At 41.6% G+C, this 19,379-nt stretch overlaps 1 protein-coding gene across 1 annotated transcript; it reads right to left on the bottom strand.

Moving 5' to 3' along the window:
* Positions 1 to 13,187: 13,187 nt before the first annotated feature.
* On the bottom strand, positions 13,188 to 19,379 carry ube2v1 (ubiquitin-conjugating enzyme E2 variant 1). Its single transcript, XM_061041525.1, has 4 exons — positions 19,287 to 19,379; positions 16,928 to 17,076; positions 15,500 to 15,625; positions 13,188 to 14,522 (listed from the first exon to the last, which is right to left on the bottom strand). The coding sequence occupies exons 1-4, from the start codon at positions 19,345 to 19,347 to the stop codon at positions 14,376 to 14,378; spliced, it is 483 nt and encodes a 160-aa protein (XP_060897508.1). The 5' UTR covers positions 19,348 to 19,379; the 3' UTR covers positions 13,188 to 14,375.

The raw sequence follows: 19,379 nt of genomic DNA, 5'->3' as shown, positions 1-19,379 counted from the left end.
AGCAGCTTCCTCAAAAGAGATCAGAAGGTGAACCCCCGACCCCTCCTCCCGTCTGTATGCAAATGAATCCAGGCGTAGTGAGTCCAGTTGTAATCTCTGCGAGCAGATATATCTGCCTGTGACTGCAGAATCTGATAACAAGGTCTGAGCAGCGTTTAAGAGTCGTGCGTGGGAGCTTTTTGTCGTCCGGTGTGAAACTATCAGCGTGGAGAGCTGAAACACGATCGGCTGTCATCACAGGGGAAAGCTTTTTTATGAATCATTAAAGAATCACTTTGCTTGTCTCAGGAAGCTAGAGTCAGACTGCAGGGAAGAGAAAAAAGGTAAAGCAGCTGCTCAGCACATTTCAAACACAAGAACTTATTGTGATTGAAATACTCAGAGGAACATCAATGAGATCTGAAGACAAGGACAAATAAAAACAGAATCAAATAATTTAAGATAGGAAGAAAAAATGGAAAATATTTAAAAAAATGTAATTAATTACAAAAAAAATTAGATTGGATTAAAATTAGATTTAGACTGGAATTCAAAATGTTTACTACAGGGGTGACTGAGTGGTTCTCTCACGCAGCCCATGTACAAAGGATGCAATCCTCAAAGCGGGCGGCCCAGGTTTGAATCCTACCTGTGGCTTTTTTCCCGCATGTCGTTCTCCACTCTCTCTCTCGCCCCCGATTTCCAGCTCTATCCACTCTCCTGTGTCTCTAATGAAGGCGCTCTAACGCTGCACATTACGGACGCAGAAAGGTTTCAAGAACGACGCATAGCTGGTTAAATACTGAAGCGTCTGTGTCCGCGACATGGCAACCTGCGTGCACATACCTTTTTTTTTTTTTTTTAAATCTCAGAGGTGACAGAACCCCACAAATAACAAATTTGTGTTTCCCCCGTTGATTATCAGCCATGCAGATATGTGACATCTAACTCTAAGAAATGAAACTCAAACAGTTGATGGACTCATCTTTGGCGCTCAAACTGTTCGAATAGGAGGAGGACTTATTCATATTCAAGGACTTTCTCTCGCCATGTTTGGGAGCGATCCCGGAGACGGTGTTTGCACTTTGCTGCAGTCAGTAAAAAAATGATCCTGCAGCAGCACTATCATTTAAATGCGCTGGTTTATCACCTCGCAGCGTCTGTCCTCGTGTCCTTGGCGCCTGGTATTGACAGAGAACCTGCACCTGAATTTGCTTCTCCTCGGACACTCGCCTTGGACTTTGCCCTGCCAATAATACTGCATGCTGCTGGCCGAGGGCCCGACGCGGCTCCTCCATATCTGTTCAATACACAATCAACTGATGGTGTCAGTGGGGGTGACATTGTCTCTACAAGTGTCATTCGCCGGCCTTGAGAGCACTTACACTAAATGGCTCTTTGCCAAATAGCCCTTCAGCGCAGGCCGGTTCAATTGCACTGTTAAAAGAAGAATTACCTGCCGGCGGGCCCCCCCAAATGGGAGCTCTTGTCTGATAAAGGACACCGGGAGTCATTTAGGCTAATGTCCTCACATTAAAGGAGCTTGTTCTGCTGAAGATGTAAAGAGCTAAATCACCACATCTGCATGAACAAGGGACGGAGTAAAGCGCTGTCGATTTGTCTTAATTGAGAGGCACGTGGCAAGAAAAGTGTGTGTGTGTGTGTGTGTGTGTGTGTGTGTGTGTGTGAGGGTTACAGGGGGGGGGGGGGGCGAGGGAGAAGTTTCAGCGGGTTCCAGCTGTAATGCGACAACAGACTGCCTGCTTCTTGTTGGATAAAGGTAGGGGTCGGGGAAATGTGGGCCTCTCACCCTCACACACCCTTTGTCTCCTGGCCATCTGCTGGGATTTCATAATGGTGCTGAGGGTGAGAGTGTGGGTGTGTGAGGGAGAGGGGGGGGGGGTGGTAGGGCTGGATAAGGGGACGGGTGGGGGGTGGGGGTTTGCATTCCGTCACCTTACAACCATCCACGCTGCAGAGCGCAGGCAGGCCCGGGGCCACAGGAGGCTGCAGACCTGCAGGGGGGGGGGGGGGGGGGGGGATTTACAGCCTCGGTGACCCCACTCAGAGAACTCTCCATTTCCCAAACACTCACTCTGCTTTATTGCTCATTTTGTCGAGGAGGTGCAGTGGAAGGATATTAATCCAAACACTAAACGACGCGGGTTTAAAATCGACCTGCTGGATTTCAGAGAGCGAGGGGAGAGAATTTGAAGTTATGGAAAAAAAAAGAACAAAACGATGGTGTTCATTAAAAAAATGTTTAAAAACGAAACACGCTGATTATTTTCTCTAAAGCAAGCTGAAAATGAAAAATGTTCTAAAATATCTTACAAAAAATGTATTTAAAAAACGGCACGCACATCGTTAAGTGGGTTAAAGAAAAAAGAGTCAGCACAGCAGAAGCCGCTCCAAATCACATTTAATGAAGTTTATCAGCACATGTGACGTTTCAAAGAAATCAGACAATGAAGGGTTATAAAGGCCCGGAACGTCCCATGTGGTGATAAACTATGTTAAAGGCTTTCTATGTGATTTTTCACACTTAAATATAATAGAAATCAAGTATCTCCTCTGAAAATAACTCTGTGAGTCATGACTGTCTACAATGGGTGTAACACCCGAGTCCCACTGTCTGTGATGTTTTCAGAGTTTTCAGAGTCCTATCTTCACTTTGTTTACATCGTCGGGACGGCCGGCTGACTCCTCCCCTCTCGTATAAAAGTTGTTTAATTGAGGGACTAGAGAAAAGAAGAATAACATACTGTACTCACTGCTTAACTGTGTTTCTAGATCACGCTCATTTCAGGTAAATTTACATGCAGTGTGAAGATACGAGCATAATAAAGATCACTAGCATTAGCATGCTAACACAACAATGCAGCGCAAGTTGTTTTGGTTTCATGCTGGTGCTCAAGGGCGACATCTGCTGGATCAAAAAATCGCATATAAAGCCTTTAAGTATCTATGTGCATTTTGGAGCAAAAGCTGCTACTAGCTGGGTTAGGTTTGTTGATTGAACTTTAACATTCTTGCACCTAAGAAAAAAAAGTTGCAGTGAGGAGGTGAAAGCACAACGTGGCATTAGCATTTTTTTTTTCACTTCTTTCAAAATCCAACTTACGATTGCAGGTGCTTCAAGTGCTTCAAGTGCTTCAAGTGCTTCAAGTGCATGCTCTAAGGGGTTGCCCTAAAGGAAACCTGCCTTCAATGAAAGCTTTGTTGCAACACGAGCTCTTCCAGGCCAACGTACCTGACTCCATCTTTACAGAGATTACAAACATTTTGAGTTACAGGACACAGTTTCTCCTGCAGCCTCTACTAACAGCTTAACTCTAGACATCCGTCTGACGAGCTTATGAAGTTTGACGACACAAACCACCCTCAATTTAGAGCTCACAGATCCAAAGAAAGCGGAGATTATTGTGCAATAACAAAGTGCGACTAGCCAAAGTCTATGTTTTTTTTTTCCAACAAACTTTGTGCATATTCTTTGTCTATTCATCTTTTACACATTTTAGGCAAATTCACTGTAACTGTGCTGCTCTCTCTAATGGTGTTTTCACACTTACACAACACATTTTCATGATTTTATCTTCTTCTTTTTTCAGCCAGCCCCCTAGCTAAATTTCAACTTGAAGTTTGGGGGAGCTGATGTGTGAATAAATCAGGGACTATTCAGGGAAATTCATGGCATGCAAACTGTTTAGGGTGAGGACATTTACATCACCACTTTGATTGTCATGCACATAGACGTTGCTGCTAAATACTCTTTGCATTTCTTCGTTTATAGTTTGAATATGTCCTATTGCACGTAGAATTGATATGAAGGCAAAGCTATCAGTATAGCTGTTGCTTCGTCTGTCATTCCCAGACGTCCTTTTTACGTCATATCCTGCCTCCTGAGACGCCCTGCATATGTGGACACACGAGTCAGAAAGATTTCTGGGGCAGCAAATCCGTCCTCCCTGCTCTCATGTGTACTTCATAAAAGTACTATTTTTTTTTTTGTTGCACTCCCTAATGAGCTTTATTATAGATCATGTTTGACATCAGATTGCAAATGGTTAATTCTCGACGTAACTGAGAGCAGCATGCATCGTCATCATCGTCACCAGATGAGCTGGTTAGACGAGGTTAGCAGGTCGTCACTCCACAGATCTACAGTTAAACCTGTTTGACCGGAAGAAACACGCCTACGTCAGCGTTAAAGACGCCTAACAACCAGACTGAAAGCAGCGGAGGAAAAAATACAATATATTGCACTCAGCTAAATTCCAAGGTTTTAAATTACCTTTTCTCTGAGGACATTTCTCTGTAATCGTGCATGTTTTTTTTTTTAGTTTTGAGAAAATCAGGAAAGTGATGCAAAGACTTGTAGCTGCATGTAAGAGCAGAGACTGCACATTAAATGTTTTATCTTCACTAAACATTCATAAAAGCCATATTACGCCTTTATAACTTTTAAATGAGCGTCATGTACTCAGGAATATCATATCAAAGATTTGAATGTAGCCCAAAGTTTAGATAGATTCAGGTTTTTTTTAAGAGCAGGATCTTCATTTCAACCAATTAATGTGAGTATTAAAACCATGTGCTCACCATAAAAAATGCAAATCACCACTGAGGAAAAAATCTGTCTCATTCTGCTAATTGGCACACCCGGCATGGGTCTGTGTGTGTGTGTGTGTGTGTGTGTGTGTGTGTGTGTGTGTGTGTGTGTGTGTGTGTGTGTGTGTGAAAGGGAGAGAGAGAGAGAGAAAAGGAGAAAGTGGTATTGACCTCGCGAGCAGATGGGCTCCTGCACACTGCTCTGCTGAGTCCTCGACACACACCGGGGTCGTGCAGGAGAATGGATGTGGGAGTGTGTGTGTCAGCGACCATCTGACACCTCCGACAACTGGTCTACAACACACACACACACACACACACACACACACACACACCCTGCCCCTCCCGTCGCTTTACATGTGAATGTAACAAATGGAGTGCAATCCGGCCAATGGAGTTAATTATCAAGATGGTGTGTGAATGAAGATTTCTCATGTGAAAATTAGAGATGTCGACGGCACAAAGCACACAGGTGTTTATTAGAGTGTATTGTGAGAATTCAATCCTGAAAGTTTGGTCCATTCACAAAATCCTCCCTCATATGACCCTTGTTTTCTAATTCTGCTTAGACATATCGAAAAATGTATTCTTGTGAAACGTGTGCAGGGAACAACTCATCTTGGAGTTTCTGGACTCAGGGAGAGAGAAGAAGAAGAAGAAGAAGGCGCGGCTACTTCTCCTGATGGTGTATCTGCAGCTCCTAATCATTCCTAAAACATCTCATGAAGACGCTTCATCACTGACTCATGAGCTCCTTTCACTCCTCAACATGCCCGGACGTTTCCGTTCCGGAGGCTGCTGAATGAAACACCACAAATGTCACAATCAACATTAAACACACAGACACTTCCCCTCTCTAGTTTAAAGTTTTTATGCTAAGTTAGCTGATTTTAGGAAATGAGCAGTTAAAGGTAAACTTCAAAAAATGTAATGTAAGTTACCATCTTCGCTCGCAGGATTTACACCTTCTAACCATCCCTGAAGCCCGTTTCTGAATTAGGAAAAAGGGCGTTCATGTATGCTGCTCCCTCTTCTTGGAATCGGTTGCAAGATACTTTAAATCTTTGGGAGCTGGTTTTTCCTTTAATGTTTTTAAAGGTCGTCTTAATGATCTGGAGGCAGAAATATCTGACTGTAGATGTTTTAGCTAACTCGTATTGCCCCTTTTTGATGGCTTTGTTGCTGATGACTTATGACAGATTCTGATGAACGGTTCTGTTTGTGATTCCTGTATTTATGTGTTTTATGTCTGAAACCCTGTAATTGTTCTGCTGCCTGTCTTGAGCCAAGACGCTCTCGTAAAAGAGATTTTTAACCTCAATGAGACTTTTTCCTGGTTAAATAAATTAAATAAATAAAACGTCTGAACCATTCACAGAAGGAGAGAACCTTTGTAAGGTTGGACAGAGTTTGACCGCCTCATACTGTTGTTGATTCTTCCATTTACATCTTGAGCAGATGAACGCAAAAAAACAGCCCTCCTAACAGCTGATCCCTCCTTACCCTGCACACTTTATGGAGAGGCATCATGCCCTCGCTTTAAAACCAAATGGAGGGTTTCTGAATGGCTCCCAATTTGGCTCAACAATGTGTGAACTGGGCATGTCCAGACAGGATCCACGGCCTTGGACAAACTCAAAGTAAGCAATGCATTAAGTGTTTTAACCGCATGTTTCCAGTAACCCTGGACTACGGGAAAATCTGGCAAATTTGAGGTTCCATTCCCCCTTCCTGAAAATCTTGTTGTTTTTTTTTCCCAACTCAAAGCTGCTCGTGATAAAGTATTTCTGATTGTGATGAAACAGGAAGAATAGTTTTCACTTTCATGTGTGTATGAAACGTGAGATACCTTACTACAAAATACACCTTTTTGTTTCTGAATGAGAAGTGAATGGAGAGGGCAAAAGGGTCCAACAACCTGGGATGAGACCTGTCGGTACCTGTTGAAATCCTTTTTAGACCTAAACACCAGATAGAGGTGGTAGTAGCAGTAGTATAGAAAAAGTCTTATTGAGTGTGTTTCCCTCGACTTGACTTCCCGGTTATGAGCCTTTTCCTGGTTTTGATCATATTCAGGATATGCCGTTTACATGCACAGAAATCTGGTTATTCATATCCCTCTATACATGATAAATACTAGTTTCCTGGTTTCTGATTACTGCAACTTATTTGCGCAGGCCCCTGACTCGTCCACACAACACGTTGGGAAACCAGCGTCCTGTCGCCTGTTCCCACAGAATTGAAAAGGTCAGCGTTTTGATGCTTCCTCTCGTCTAAACCTTCAATTATATTCAACACTTTCATTACCAAAAGACAAAACTCAGTTTCTTCATCGCTCCAGAAGTAAGACGCTCTCATTGTTCACCGTGTTTGTTTTGTTGTTTGTTTGCACCTGCCCAGGTAGTCTGCAGCTGTCAGACAACAGGGTCAGGCATATACAGTACATGCCACAGTATCCCGTTTTCAAAATCAGGGATAAGAAGGGCTTAACCCGGTTTCTAAAAATGATGTTTACATGCACACATAATGTCATACTTAAAATAAACGGTCAAAACTGGGATACTTAAGTCCATGTAAATGCACTTATTACACCGCTGTCGCTCACCACTCGTAATACTTCTAATGGAGAATAATAAATAAATAAAAAGTTTCCTCTTGACTGGAGTTGTTTACTTGTGTAACGGCGCTTCTTGGATGATGTTGATTATCCTCAGTTGTCTATAACACTAAACATACTTAATTAAAGATATATCTTCGGGTGTGGGTAAGTAAAAGCACGGGGACAACTTCTGCTGTGCGTCTCATACTTTTAATGTCCGTCCGTAACAGAGCATGACATATCAAGACTGAACAACAACAACAGCGACACCTTACTTGTCTTAAAGCAATATCACTCCTCCAACCATAACCATGGGTAACCTTAAAGGCACAGTGCATCATATCAAACAGATACTCTTGTAAAGTACAAATTGTAAATATAAATTAAATTAGCATTAAATCAAATAATGTATATTATCTCAACCTGAGAAAAGTGAAGATCTATAAAATAAAACTTCACAAAAATAAATCTCATCTCCATCTTACACTTGCTTTGGTAAAAAGTCTGACGGAGCTGGACACACAGCAAAAACCAGAGCGACAATTGCTCACCGACGGTCCAACTAGCAGCCGGCGATCTCCTTGGTGTGTCAGCGCCTTTAGATCAGTGGTTTCCTAACTGGTCTACCCTCAGGACCCACCACCAACTCCTTAATGATACATTGCAACCCAAATTTCTGATATTTTTCAACCAATTAGATTGTTTTAAATAGTGGAGGTTTGGACCAAGACGGTACAAAACATGACATACAGAATAAAACAAGCATGTTTTAAAAGCTCTTTATAAACTTTTTGACACAATTATTTTCTTCCTACTTCACACATTCTCGACCCACTTTTGGGTCTCGACCCACCAGTTGAGCACCACTGTTTTAGAGCATGCACGAATGGGAGTCCCGTGGCTCTGATCCATGTTCACAGAATATCTCTGAATTCGGCTTTTATTGCATTTTACAACTTTTAGGACCTCTTGATTTTAAAAGGGTTAAAATATCAGGAAGTACATGTACCTAAAATAATGTACCCGCTGATCTTTAGACGTCTCTTTCCCAATGTGAGCTTATCAAATAATCTTTTTGGGCCCAATGTGATGTTGCAATACCAGGTTTGGCCACCATGTAAAGTTGGCTTCATTTTTACAGCGCACTTCCTGGAGGCTCTGTTCATGTGCTTTCAATTCAGAAAGTCAACAACAACAATGATAAGTTATTATTATTAACTCATGACTTGTGTGAACAAAGAATACATGAGTAAAGGTCTAAGGTCGAGGGAACAAGATGTCAGCCCTTCCTTTTGGGTCTGTGTCATTCTTCTGGTTAAGTGATCGTGCTGGGACTTTCCTGGAAGAATAAAGAAGCTTGTGAATCGTAATAGAATTTAATAAAACTCACTGGTGGTCTTGAGGGAACACAAAGGGGGGGGGGACCACTAGTTGCTTCACTCTTATGAATCAACTTGTTACCTCCTTCTGCCCCAGCGTGTGTCAGATGGGCCCCAAGGTTGAACTGCGACTGTTCACGTACAATTATGCTGATTGAGCGACACACCACGCTGCCTCGTCTTTCACTCTTTGATACAGTTAGGCGAGTGAGGAGCTTGTCCATCACAGCAGATACGATTAAAGTGATTGAGGGCCTTACTCCTGTCCCACACACATACACACACACACACACTGACCAAGCTGTCCCGTTGTCATTAGGGCTGTTAGAGGGATTGGATGTGTCACTCTGACAGAGTTCACCTTTAGGATGTCCCCAGTCAGCAAACATGTCACATCTATTGGTACAAACAGAAGTTAAATTTAAGTAGAACTTTTCAGATTGTCCTCATTTTAACAAATCTGATTCATTAAAATACGAAGAATCAACCAATAAAACATTTCTACTTATCCTTCAAGAAGGAAACATCAATTGTCATATTCATTATTTCTCCTTTATGTACTTTAAGGGGCCGTATTCACAAAGCCTCCTAAGTACTAAGAGTCGCTCCTAGTGACAGAAAATTCTTAGAATCGTCACATTTTCTAAGAAATTTCCCCTCAAAGTAAAGACTAGATCCCTGTAAAGATGAAAGTTATTCACAAAGAATCTTCATTTCAAACTTTTATTTAAGCCTCCAAAATCATTGAGGTTTTTCCTCATTTACAATAACGTCGAGTTACAAATAAAAAACAAAAAGGATCAGGGGGTCAAGGGTCAGGATGATTCTCAGTAAAAACAATCGCACACTGTGGTAAAGTGGTTTGAAATCACCGTCTTAATTTGTCCAAGAGAAACAAGAGAGTCCATCTTGAGAGAGTGTTGTAAATTATTCCACATCTTAGCCCTTAAGAGAGCTCCTAAGGTGTCAAACTGTGAGGAGTAGTGAGGAGGACTTTTAACTGGATGAAGAGTTTCTCAAGCTGAGGGGAAAATGGAGAAATGTTCTTTAATTACTGCATGGAGAATATTTTTGAATCATAGTTTGGCTGAAGAGACAAAAATGATTTGTGCGGACATTTCAATCCATATATGACTTTATTCAGTGCAAAGTGAGACATGCATGTTGAGTTTCTCTACAGGTGATTACCTCCACAGGTGCATCCAATCACTAATTAAGCTTCTTCACATGTTGATGTAACTCTCAGCATGTGAAGAAGCTGCTGCACATGTGGGCATGTGATTTCATCTTGTAGGCTTTATACTTTTAAAGAATCTTTACCAATGATCACACAGATTATAATTTCAAGTGTTCATAATTACATAATGTCTGACTAGATTCTATGATTACTTTTTTTTCTATTATTACTTTTTCTCTCAATTTCTTTTAAACAACTTCTGAAAAAATGTGTCATACCTAGGAACAGGGTCGACCCCGCCTCCTCACTAAGATAACATTTTCTGTCTCTTCCTCGCTCAGGGTCGCTCTGATGAATCCTAAATCACTCCGAAGCTAAAAATCCTTTCTAGGAAATTTTTTTTAAAGCTAAATTCGGAGCTCTCTAACAGGATTCTCAGAATGTTTGTTTTCACAAACCTTTTGATATGTCTGCATAAATATATTTTTTCTTCTGTTCGGCCCAACTATGACACAATAAGAATATGCATCATGCAGTGTTTAAAGAGCCTTTCATTATTTTCTCCTCAGCTTGAGAAAGTCTTCTTCCTGTTAAAAGTCCTCCTCACTACTCCTCACAGTTTCACACCTTAGGAGCTCTCTTAAGGGCTAAGACACTTTGTGAATAAGTTTCATCTTTACAGGGATCTAGTCTTAACTTTAAAGGGAAATTCTTAGTATTTAGGAGGCTTTGTGAATACCAGCACTGCATCTAGCAGACTGTTTCTCCTTGAAAGTCCTGTGTGTGTGTGTGGTTTATACGGGAGTGAAGGGCACCCAGCTGTATCACCCACTGTGATTGATTCACTGGTCTCTTCTCCCCAGAGCTCGGGTCACGTGCCACTCTTTGTCCTGTTTCCCCTGCAGCAGAGACGATGCAAATAGAAGCAAGAACAGCTGTTGAACGGGGATGCTGCGTCTGGTCGCGCTTACAGAAGCATCTCGCTGTCAGACCGGCAAGACGGACGAGAAGTGGAGATACAGGCCGCTCCAAACGCTTGTTTTTTTTTACATTTATGCCTGTCACATTGTACTGGGGTGTGACGTATTAAGAGAAAACCCTCTTAACTCTGCTGGGTACTCTGTCCAGTCTCACTTAAGACTGACTGCAATAAATGTGAATCAGGACAGAAAACACACGACAGACGAGCTTAATGTAGAAGATTTTATACCATGATATTAGTGTTACAGGCCGGGCACTGAAAACAGCCTGTTGGATCATTTCTAACAGCAGGATGCACTTTGAGAAACGAACATGCAGCAGCTCAGGTTTTCCATTTTATTGCATGTTTATTAATAATGACAGAAAGCTGTATTTTAGCATCACTTCTTAAAACCTTCCTTTTGCATTAATTCAGATTTAATACAAAGACTTTAATGGGCTAACAGGAAGCTATATTGCTACTTTTTTTCCTTTCAAGAAGATGCAACTATCTTCTTAAGAACACCTTACACATTCAGGTAGATATCATTGAAGCCTGAATGCTCAAGAAGAGCTTAGAAAAACTCATCCCTTCAAATTAGTTTTTAACCTTCAATGACTTTCTTGGTAGTTTTTTTTTTTTTTTTTTTGCACAGCTGCACTTCTTTAAAACTGATCTCACTCAAAAGATGTGTTTTTGTGTCATGTGTTCTTTTGTATTTCTCTGTGCTGTTACTATTTGTTGACTGCTGTCAAACCTGTGCAGTGATGTGAAGAAGAATTTCCCCTTTCGGACAATAAAGTCTAAGCCTAAGTCACTTGATTTTACACTTTCCACCTTATAATTATAACGGCACTCAATCATTTATTTAGTGTTCCTTCTCTGTGTTTTCATCTGAAGAAGTGAGTGCATCTATCTCCCTCTATGTAGAGCACTCTGAGCTGCAGTCTTTGTTTGCTGTGTAGCTTTAACAACATAAATAATGACAACTCCCCACACCGTGATCATTGCAGAGATATTTTATGCTACAAGTTCTTAGAAGGACAAAGCTGGAAGATGCAATAGTGAAGAGAGCTGTGTTGATTTTACACAAATATATTTTTTACATTAGGTGTGATGAGGAGTACGCTGGGCCTCTGGAGCTTTGTCACATCTCATGGAGAGAAGGTGCATGATCTAAGATGTTTTTATTATTTTTTCTGTTAGTAGTGGCCATTAGAGGATCACTTCCATTCATTCATCGTTATCATTTATTGTACAATCATATTAAAGTTTGCTCTAAATGTTATGAGTTATCCTTCTGATTAGTCAGCGTATGACTCCTTTCACATGCAGATAAACGTGTGATGTTTTACACAAAGCTAGGGCTGAAGATAATGAAGTGAGGAAGACCCTGTTTCTGACTTGTTTTTAAGGGTGGGCCTCAAAACGGTTCAGCTAACTTGTTCTAGCTTTGTTGTGAGCAAAACAAAGAAAATTAAATAAAACAACTGATATGCACGGAAGCCCAAAGGGGATATACACCCATACATTTTATCTCGCCCAGTTTAACGATTATTTTCCAGTTGTTTTCTCAAGTTCTCGACTTTTTGTAATCTCAAGAGAACAACTCTGGGTTTCCCATGTTTCACAGAAACACACTCATGAATATCACAGGAAAAGCAGCGTTATCTTGAGAAAAACAAAGACAAGTTCGTTGTTATCATGAAAAACATGAGTACGGCCCCGTGCCCACCTAGTGTTTTTCCAGGTAGAAAAGAGCTGGCTGTGCGCTCGGGAGTGTTTGCGGTACGGCCGACACTGCTACAATATTTTTTTACTGCATGTTTTATATTTGAGCTTGTTTTTTTACCCAATCAGACACGGAGCAAAGAGGATGCGAGTACAAGACATGATCAGTATGCGGCAAAAACGCAGGGAAAATCTAACATTTTGACGCCTTTCTGAAAAGTTGAAAGACTTTTAAATTGAGCGCTCTGAGCGGCCGCACAAAAAACGCAGGGCGGTCGGAAGAAAAAAGAAGCTGGGAGCTGCGCTTTTTCTCCAGTCGGCCACTTTCTGCTGCGAACGCTCTCTCCTCATTTAAATCAACTGAAAAAAAGACGATGACACTCAAAATAAAACACTATGTGGACACGGGGCCTAAAACAAAATGTATGGATGCATGTCCTCTCAGGGCTTCCATAGATTTCTGAGTCTACAGTTGGCAAGAATATGCCAGCTTCAGACTTGCACAAGAATTCGATGATAAAAAAAAAAAGTTATTTTTTGATGTAATTCTCTTCACTGTCGCTGACCAACATACAAACACCTGTTGTCGGGGCCTCACAAGTGTATATACATAATTTAACGGAGGTGTCCATAATGAAAAGTTTTTCATAACCTTTCAGGACAATCCTCTTTTTTGTTTTCAGCAAATGTTGTATTGCTGCAGGATACAGTGAAGGGAAATGTGCTCAAAAGAATCATGACACAAAGGCATGCAAAAGTAATAACATTTAATTCAAATAAAACCATGCAATAGGTCACCATCACCCTGATTAGATTCAACCCTTGTTATAAAATAAACATCCAAATCCATACATTGCGTTCAGTGGGCTATTTTTTTTTTCTTTTTTTGTTACTGTATGAGAGATGAGACGACTCGGGTTAGCCCAGAGACTAAAGAAACCAAAACTAGAAACCCAAAGAAAAAGAAAAGAAAACGAGAACAATCACAGCTCCTCCTGCCCCACACAGACTAAAGTACAGTGGTGATCCTTCACTCAAGCTCTACGTACGCTCTACGTTCTCTGAAGAAAGAAAAGCACAAAGACCTGTACCCCCCTCCCCACCCCCCTCCCAATCGCCCTTTAAACTATCCCCCTCCCACTGGCTGCTAATAATCAATCACTATCACAAAGCGCTATGAACCATATGGCACACAGAAGACGAGTCTGAGAACATGAGTGATGAGCCAGTAGTGCCCTGTTGATACATACGCCGCTGAATGTCGAGTAGCAGTTTATCCCCGTGTACCGGACGTGCGCCCGTTTTTAGAGAGGCCCGTCAAATTCACATCGTCGGGATTGCGGAAGCTGGGGAACTTGAGGCTAACCCTGGCTAGGAATCCAAGCAAAGCTTTTTAGGGGGGGTTACTTTTTTTAATCTTTCAGGGGGAAAATCTGTTTCATTATTCTACAAGATGTTTGAAATAAAAATCGGAATGGTCCAAACATTTAACATACTTGTTTTTTGTTGAGTGGCGAGTTGATACCAGGGACTAACTGTGAAGAATCCTGGCACACACACACACACACTCTCACACACACACAAGACTTGTACACTCAATCAGGTCGTTTGTTATTTTACAATCAGGATGTAGAACACAAAGATAATAAAAAATAACATTAGTAAGATGTACAGTATTCTTGTTCTGTCATAATGAATGGGCACTGGTTGAGGATGTCAGGTTCACCTGCGCACCCTTCCCTCTGTCCAATGGGAGGCCCCCAAGGACGGAAGAGGGAGTGGAGAGTCTTGGATTACATGATGGTTTTGCTTTTTTGGGAAAGTGGTAGAATCAGTGTTAAGGATGCTTTTTATATATGTGTGTGTGTGAGTGTGTGTTTGATAGTGAATGTGTGTGTGTGCGTGTGTGTTTAGCAGGGAGGGAAAGCAGCGGGAGCCTCAGTTGCTGTACATCTGGCCGTCAGGCGGCTGGGACAGTCTGTGGTTGTCTTTTGTCATCATGTGCTGTCTGAGCGCCTGCAGTACCATCCGGAGGTTGTAGTTGCTCTTCCACTTGGTCTGAGGCATCACCGTCTTTATGTCCACCTGAGAGACGACATTAAAATTAAGGCCTCCATTAAAATACTGATCAAATGGCTTCAATTTGTGGAACTGTAGTTTTAGGTTACAAACTTTATCTTCATTTCGAACAAGTTTTTTTGAAAGAGAATAATAATGAATTCTGGACTTTGTTGGACGTCACCAAGAAAAGGGAAAAATGTCTTAACTGTCTTCCAATTTCTATTGCTTTCAGTCCACAACATGAAGTTTCTGTGCGGCTGTGAAGCTCTTTCTAGTAGCATCTATTTTTGCCATGTGAAGTTTACAATCCTAGTAGCTACCAGTACAGTAGTGGAGCTCTCAATCTTGTCTTTACTTGAGGAGTTGTTGCAAGCTCGGTCCGCCTTGCTTTGGCTGATTGCAATATGCAATAAATGTAAAAAAAAAGACATGAGGCCGTGTGCAGAAGGTGGTGGCTGCACCTGTAGTCATGACAGCACATGTCCACGATAAAGTTTTTAGCCTGGTTTACACAAATCTAAGTCGTAGCATATGCCGCAGGTTTGCAAGGCCCTGTAGCTGCCCGGCGTGCATCTAAACGACGCAGACAGTAAGCCCTTTCTAGCTTTTTACGTACGTTGTTTTGTGGTCAATTCTACCAGATCTATACATTTCTACACACGTGATGTTTAGTAAGACTGGTTGGTCTGATATCCCACATTGTTTGCCATCATTATTGCTGTTTTTTTTGTAACATGCATAATGGCTGTAGAGTGATTGTGTAGGTGTTACCCGACACCTCAACATGGTTAAGGTATTGATCAATGCATCAGCTGCAGGAAGTCGAGATGAAAGGAAACAAATGTAAAACTGACGGATAAAAACTTCTTATCCAGTGTGGGGGGGGAAAGAGGGGAAGAGGAGTACTGAATAATTGTTTTAAATAAGTAAGGAGGGAAATGGTACAAAATAATTTTGATCTAATATTGAGGAATGTGTGCTAGTGTGTTCTTCATACTCACCACACCATTCGAGTTGTGTACCCCAGTCAGGTTGATCTTGTTCACAAAGCGGATAAGAGGGGGGTGGTCCGGGTACTTGGGTCCACATTCGATTTTCAGACTGTAAATCCTGCTTTCATAGACAGTCTGCAGTTAAAGAAGTAGAAGGGTTAGTTTAAAGGGTGAGTCGAGGAGTGTGATGGTGTGTGGTCTCCAATAGCTAAATAATATCAATAATCATAATAAGTTCAGTCCCGACCTCTGAACATTGGTCGACTAAGATGTCTCCAGTCACGGCCCATGTAAGCCTTGCTCACCTTATTTGATCAAACATTTCCTTTAACCATTGGCATATATTGGCATTCCTATAACCATGGCACTAACCATTCAGAAAGAGAGAGAGCGCCACAGAGTGAAAGAAGAGGGAGCGGCTGGTGTGAGAATATAGCATCTCATTATTATACTGCTAATAATAATGAACAATGGCGCAGCACAACTCCGCCAGGGTTGCTAATTTCCTATTTGGGGAGGATTTGAGTTGGAATTTTTATTCTCAATTCTTATCCTTTAGACACTGCCGGTTTCCCTTGTGTGCCAGCTTACTCAACATTTAGGGAAAACGCAAAAATATCCTGTTTGTAAGGACAAATCTCGCCACTGGAACAATGTGCCTTGTCTTTTAATTGGTAGCAGGTAACACACAGTTAGACTCAGTTTAACTTACAGAATTTGAATCATGTGTCGCTGAGTAATTGAAGCAGGCACAACAGCTCCAGTCACCTTACTCAGGACTCAAGTTACTGGGGCAGCTGAATGGGCCCAACTAACAAATGACATGCAAAGCCATGACATCATCATCTTTTGTGTAAACAGCAGCTGTAAGATGCTTTAGAAGTGTTAATGAGTCTGTTTCAAATTTAATTATTGAGTGAGTTTTAAAAAGTGGGATAATAGTTTGATGTTAATAACCTCCCTCCCCTCTGTTAAATATTTTTTATGAAAAGTTAGCAGACATTCATGTGCTATGCTGTACTAAAATCATAGAGAATAAAAGGTGTTGTTTACCATAATGACTTGGGTGAGCCTCACTCAAACCACAAAACCAGACTGTCGCCTAATTTCCCTCGTGTTACTACTTTAACTATGTTGGGGAAAATACACATCAGGACATTTGTAGTGAATCAGTTACTTTGAGCCCAAGTGTTAGATGCTTATGCTGTACATATGTCTGATAATTACCCCCCTTACTACACCTAATCCTCTTTATCTACCCTACAACTACAGCGCATCATGTGACACCTCCTGGACCACATGCACTCCATGTTAAGACCTGTTGTCTTTTGCAACACTCCCCTCATCGCAGGCCGCCCCTGTTGACAGTGATGCTGGCATTTTCCTTTCTTTCAAGTATTATATTGGGGAATGTCTATGTCTTTGGGAGTGGCTCACCTTTGCCGGACCGATGATCATGCCATTCCAATGAGATAGCGTCATGTCTTCATCATCTGCCAGGCCCCAGCTCACGGTACCATCTCCAACTCCCTTCTGACCCTCCTCCAGTTCTTCTAGCAGCCGAAAGTTGCGGGGAACTATAATGCCTTCAAACATAGAAAAAAAAGGGATGATGAATACAACTTTATCACAACATATTTCTCTGTACAAACGTTGCTATCAAAAGATATGCTCACATTTGCTGCATCATCAAATGTTTTGATACCACTTTTAAAATGATACAATCGCTGTTCTGTTTTTTAATGATTGATGATATTGAAAAGTACCAAGGATACTTCTAAATAAATTTAGACTGTGTGTGTGTGGGAGTTTGCTTCCAATTTCTTGACATTAAAAACAAGACAATACCCAATATTTGGTGCCAAGGACTTACATTTTGTTACTCTGGTATCAAAACAGGTATCGATACCATTAGATTTTTACTTGGATCGTATCAAAGTTCAAAATTAGCTCTTGACAACCCTAGCTGAAAGGAGGCTCATCTTACAACCATGTTACCATGTTAATATCGATATAGTTTATGTCGCAGTAAAATAATGTTACAGAGGTGCCAGGTCACCTTTTTCTCATCTCACTGATGATGACTGACTGTCTGTCCCTTTTCACCCTGCTCCTCCTCTCTCTCTTATTGTATTTAAGGAACATCTTTATTTTATAATATTTATAAATTCACAAACAGGTAGTTTATTTTTCCATGTGTTTTCACTGTTAATAAAATACATATCAATATATATCGAGTATCGCCATTCAGCTAAACAATATCGAGATATGAGTTTTGGTCCATATCGCCCAGCCCTAGTTGCTCCTGCTGCTTCGTCGGCGGCGTATGAATGAATAGGATTAGTCAATACTGTACACTTTACATGGCAACCTCTGCCAACAGTGTGTGCATGTGTAGGTGTGACCTGTGGTGTAAAAGCGCATGTCACTCCGCTGTTCATCTCCTTACACTGGCTCCCAGTTACTGCTCGCATCATATTTAAAACTCTCCTGCTCGATTACAAAACAGCGAAAAAACGGCTCCTCCTTACTTTAACTCTCTCATCCAGGTCTACACTCCCTCCCCCCACACTACGCTCTGTCAATGAAAGGCGTCTGATTCCAACCTTCACAACAGGGTCCTGAGACGCTGACTAGACTCTTCTCCTCTGTCGCCCCCCGGTGGTGGAATTTAGAGTCCCTCTGCACCTTTAAGAAAAAGCTAAAGACCCAGCTCTTTCATGAATACCTACTAACTTAATGATGATGGTCTCCATATCATTGATGATGATGATGGTAATGACAATGGTTTTTGTTTGATAACGACGACTTATAAGATGGTTTCTATACTGATTAGAGCTCTCAAGAACTGCCCTCAATGTTGTGCTTTGCCTCTGGTCACTTCCTGTCAGCACCTGTGTGTCCAATCGGACTCAAAGCTGATCGTTTGCTCTTACTGACATTGTTCCCTTTTTTTCTAGATCCTTGCTTGTGTTGTACTTACTCTCTGATCTACGTCGCTTTGGATAAAAGTGTCTGCTAATATAAGTGAATTGAATTGTAGAGTAGTTAGAAGACTAGAAAATAAATATACAAGCTCAAATCCATTTTCCTTTTAAAGTTTTAGAAACCATTGTCATATAAAGTTAACACCCAAAACTGTAAGATATGAAACTTTCATGGCAGAGTTTAGTCTGAACATCCGGGTCTTCAATGCTCATCTCTAATACTCTGTCTTAAAGCTGGTTGATAATCACGATGTTTACATTCCTGCTTAATGAACCTACATTTACCAACACACACAGAATATTTGATGTGTTTCAGTATGAGAAACGATGAGAAACTTGGCAGCAGGCTTCGTTTGTGCTTTTTCTTCCGGTTTGCGGTGACTCTCCGGTCGCTGAAAGAAGCTAACGTTATCTTAGCACACAACTTAATCATCACGGGCGTCACCGCACACAGAACACAGTGTACCGACGACACCGACAACAACAGCGGTCTGTCGTGTGGATTTAATCCTCACGTAGATATTTATGTTCCCGAAAGGCTTCACACCGCCTGATTTTACATCGAGGATAGCCAGTTGTTTCTCAAAGACTGTGGACTAGCTTCCTGAGCTAACGAGCTAAGCTAGCGGCGTTAGTGACAGGGGAGGGGGGGGGCGGTTTTCTTACTCTACGGTCAAAACTTCCCCCACGACTGGACGCCTGGTAATTGTTTAACTTTGACGTCGTCGTTATGCCGTGTTAAAAGCCGCCCCTCTATAGCGAAAAACAACGAAAATAAACGGTTTAAACTGCCGCTTAAGTCGACTTACCTAGTCTGGCGGCGGCCGCCATTTTTGTCTGTGCCTCACGGAAGCGCGCACGCACTATCATGATTTGCGCGCGTCCGCGTTTAGAAAGCGGAA

This window comes from Labrus mixtus, chromosome 7 (genome assembly GCF_963584025.1).
Source record: "Labrus mixtus chromosome 7, fLabMix1.1, whole genome shotgun sequence".
NCBI classification, from domain to species: domain Eukaryota; kingdom Metazoa; phylum Chordata; class Actinopteri; order Labriformes; family Labridae; genus Labrus; species Labrus mixtus.
This window is presented reverse-complemented; position numbering and strand designations above follow the sequence as displayed.

Excerpts from the sequence above, each read along its gene's own strand:
- ube2v1 (XM_061041525.1), bottom strand. The coding sequence starts at position 19,347 with ATGATAGTGCGTGCGCGCTTCCGTGAGGCACAGACAAAAATGGCGGCC. Across the intron at positions 17,077-19,286 it reads GGCGGCCGCCGCCAGACTAG|GCATTATAGTTCCCCGCAAC; the intron begins GTAAGTCGACTT and ends CTATGTTTGAAG. Across the intron at positions 14,523-15,499 it reads TACACAACTCGAATGGTGTG|GTGGACATAAAGACGGTGAT; the intron begins GTGAGTATGAAG and ends GTCGTCTCTCAG.